Source organism: Monoraphidium neglectum (genome assembly GCF_000611645.1).
Source record: "Monoraphidium neglectum strain SAG 48.87 unplaced genomic scaffold scaffold05069, whole genome shotgun sequence".
Taxonomy (NCBI): Eukaryota; Viridiplantae; Chlorophyta; class Chlorophyceae; order Sphaeropleales; family Selenastraceae; genus Monoraphidium; species Monoraphidium neglectum.
In genome coordinates, this window is record NW_014008561.1 from 1 (window position 1) to 3,621 (window position 3,621).

General features: G+C 60.8%; 1 protein-coding gene across 1 annotated transcript; it reads right to left on the reverse strand.

Annotated features, from left to right (window-relative positions):
- Positions 1 to 297: 297 nt before the first annotated feature.
- Positions 298 to 3,526, reverse strand: MNEG_15141 (hypothetical protein; the record flags this gene model as incomplete). Its single annotated transcript, XM_014036388.1, has 8 exons — positions 298 to 331; positions 526 to 614; positions 1,023 to 1,136; positions 1,397 to 1,445; positions 2,129 to 2,269; positions 2,447 to 2,592; positions 2,721 to 2,782; positions 3,493 to 3,526. The coding sequence occupies 8 exons, from the start codon at positions 3,524 to 3,526 to the stop codon at positions 298 to 300; spliced, it is 669 nt and encodes a 222-aa protein (XP_013891842.1).
- Between the last annotated feature and the right edge of the window lie 95 nt (positions 3,527 to 3,621).

Below are 3,621 nucleotides of genomic sequence, written 5' to 3' on the forward strand. Positions count from 1 at the left end.
GTGTGTGAGCGCGCGCGTGTGTGTGTGTGTGGGGGGGGGGCAGGGTGCTGGGGCGAGGGGTGTGGCAAGGGGTGTGGACGGGTCCGGGCACAGATCTGCACGGCTCTGCACGGATCTGCGCAGATCGGTTGCCCAGAAACGGCGCTCATGGGCGCCGCCCTGCATCACTCCTCGCACCCCTTGGATTCACGCGCTGGTGCCACGCACCCTGCCACGTCCCCTGCGTCCGAAGGCCCCGCCCCTGTGCAAACTCCTCCCTGAATCTGGACATTTGACTCGAATGCCCCCCCACACGCATCAAAACAGCCACGAGACCCCGAACCCGTAGACCCTGGATTCACGAGAACCCATGCAGCCACGAGACCCAAACCCCGTAAACCCTTGAATTCGAGATAACCCATGCGGAATCCCACCCACCTGTACTCGGGGCGGCCCCCCGCCCCGGACTGCACCCAGGCGTTGAACTCACGAGACCCTAAACCCTGGATCCAAAAAGTGTCTATGCAAATATCTAAGTCCACCCACCTGTACTCGGGGCGCCCCCCCGCCCCGGACTGCACCCAGGCGTTGAACTCCTGCAGCACCTTGGCAGCAACAGGCTTGAAGTCCGGGTCCTGGTTTGGTGGGAAGAGGGTGAGATGCAGGGGATGTGTGTGTGCATGTGTGTGTGTGTGTGTGTGTGTGTGCGCATGAGTGTGCTCGTATGTGTACGCACACGTGCACGCACACGCGCACGCACACGCGCACGCACGCATGCGCGCGCGCGCATGTGTGTGTGTGTGCGCGAGAGTGAAACCGGATTTTAGGACCCTCTTGCAGGCAGCCCCTGCGCCCTCTCGTTTATGTGTGACCTGAAGGATTGCCCCTCAAAAACACGCCAACCACCCAGCTTCGTGACTATCCAGCCTCCAACCACTCATCAACACACAAGAAAGAAATTGCAGTGCTTTTGATGTTTCATCCAATATAATATATAATATGTAATATAATGTAAATTATTCTATAATACTGTGAGACCCCACCTTTATCTTGATGCGGAACTCTGCGCCCTCAACCGGCTCCTTGAGGCCCCTCAGCAGCGCGGTGAGGTCACACCCCCCGCTGGTGATGTCACACCCCCCCAGACGCAGGTTGACCTGGAGGGTTGATCAAGGGGGGTGGATAAATGTTAGGAGTGTTTGTAAGATTGTGTAGTTGGTGTGTGCTTTGGATGTGTTGTGTGTTTGTGTGCATGAAGGGGAGGGTGTTCACGCTTGGCTTCATTTCTGGGTCGAAATGCATACAATCATCAGGCGATAGATGCCGCTCCAACACCGACCAACTGCTGGTCAAATGAGGACACTTTCATGGACCGCGTCGGCGCGTGGCTGACTTGACGCGGCGCGCGGCCACCCACCAGCTCGATGACGGCCTTCACCGCCAGATAGGCGCCGTCATCCAGATACCTGGGTTGCGCAGGGGTGACGTCATCGTGACGTCATGCAGGGTCCCCGGACGGTTTGGGGCGCCGCCGGCGTTTGGCGGCGGACGGCGCGGTGTGAAAGCAGCGCACACGCCATGCATGAGTTCAAACCCTCAGTGTCAGCACGCCACCATCACAACTTGAAAGCCGCCCCGAAACCGCCGGCAGAGGCACCCGCCTCTCCGCCCTGAGGGCTATGCGCGCCCTGACCTGCAGGGCAATCTGGCAGCTGCTCTCCCAAAGAGCACCCCAAATCACACGCGCGCACACACACACACACACACGCACACACACAAAGCTCCCGGACAAACCCACAGCGCAGGCAATGCTCCAGCACACAAAGCCGCCCCGCAGCTCACGCAGCCCAACAAACCCACATTCCGGAAGCGGCCCTTCCCCCCTAAGAAACAACTGCCGATAACAACCGCCGCCGGGGAAGGCGAATCAACCCGCATGTTCCCTCTGAGGGCTGCGTGGCTGCTGGTCTCCATCACAAGTTGGCGTCCCTCCGCACACAGTCATTCTCTCGCAAACTACCCCAACAAACCATACAGCACACACAAGCAAAACCTCTCACAAGCAAAACCAGCCCACGGAGCCCAAAAGCCCATGATCCAGCGGTCGCTCCTCCCGACTATGCCGAAAAAATCAGTAAAGAATGCCCACAAAAGGCGCGGGAACGGCCGGACGCGCCTGTTCTCCCGCAGGGCCCCGTGGCCGCTGGTCTCCATCATGAGTTGGCAGTCCTCCCCCGCGGCGTTGAGCTCCACCCCCTTGTTAATCACGTTGCGGTAGCCGCGCTTGTACCTGCCAGGCGGAGGTTATTGTTGGGATGAGTCGGTGCGGTTTTTTGGTTGGCTAGTTTGAAGCTAGTTCAGACTCAATCGCGTGCATGTGATGAGGAAATCCCAACCCCCTAATCCCCAACACACCCCCAACCACAAGCGAAAATCAAATTCAAGTGTTTGATTTTCGCCCCCCCACCTGAAGTGCTTCCCGCCCAAACTGGCGATGAAGTCCGTCAGCCCGTTGCTGGTGACGCTGTCGGTGACGATGGTGGTGCCCGGGTGGTCGCGCAGTGTGATGGCCGCCATGAGGGCGATGAAGCGGTTCGAGTTGATGGGGTTGCCCTGGCCGCGGGTGGTTGGTAGACGGTTGGTGGCGGTTAGGGGCGCTAGGCCCAGCAGCGGTGAAGGTGATTGTGATACACGCATGCACATGTGCACAACTTCACGCGCCCGCAAATCCGCGCGCCCACCATTGAGTCGACGATCCCAGATCTGTCGACGTCCGTGTCCACGATGATCCCGAGATCCGCCCCTGAAGTCGAACAGGCAAAATCGGACGGGCAGCAAGCGAGGGGGGGTCAGGCGGCAGGCGGGCAGGGCGGCGGTCGGACAGCGGCCAGGCGGGCGGTGGTTGAGTGGCGGTCGGGCGCCACGGCCCGTCTGCTCTGCGAGTTCAGGACGGGCCGCGGCGTCCCGCCGCGACGGCGCCAGCAGCGCTGAAGAGCAAACGACCGTGAGGGGCGAAGCACAGCCCGCCCCGCCCGGTGGGCGGCGTTGACGCCTGCGCCCATGGCCGCCCCTCGGGGTCGGGACAGCAGCAGCCCCTAAGCCCGGGCAACTAACTGACCCCCAAACGGCAGGTGGGATGACGCCCCTCAATACACGAAGTAACACCCCAAAACAACAAAAACACCAACAGCAACAACAACAACAACAACAACAACAACAACAACAACAACAACAACAACAACAACAGCACTGCATCCGTTTGAAGCTTTTGTACACTTTGCGGTGCATGCCGAATGCCGGCACCCGCCCTCTTCAATGCCCGCATCCATCGCCGCCCCGGCCTCGGGACTTGAGGCGATTAGCACCTCCGACCCCCCCACGCGCACCATGCGCCCGCGCCTGAGCGCGTCTCAAACGCCTCCAAGCAACACGTGGGATGAGGAAGCCTCCGACAAGGGCAAACCCCCGAAAAACACCCCCCCGAAATTGCTGAGCAAGGCGTTCGAAACGCACCCGCACGCTTGACGGCGTCGATGCCCGCGTCCATGGCCGCCTTGGCCTCGGGGTTTGGTATGTGGTTGGGGAAGGTGCCGTCCGGCTCCAGGAACTGACTCCCGCTGACGTCAGCGCCCAGGGGGGCCA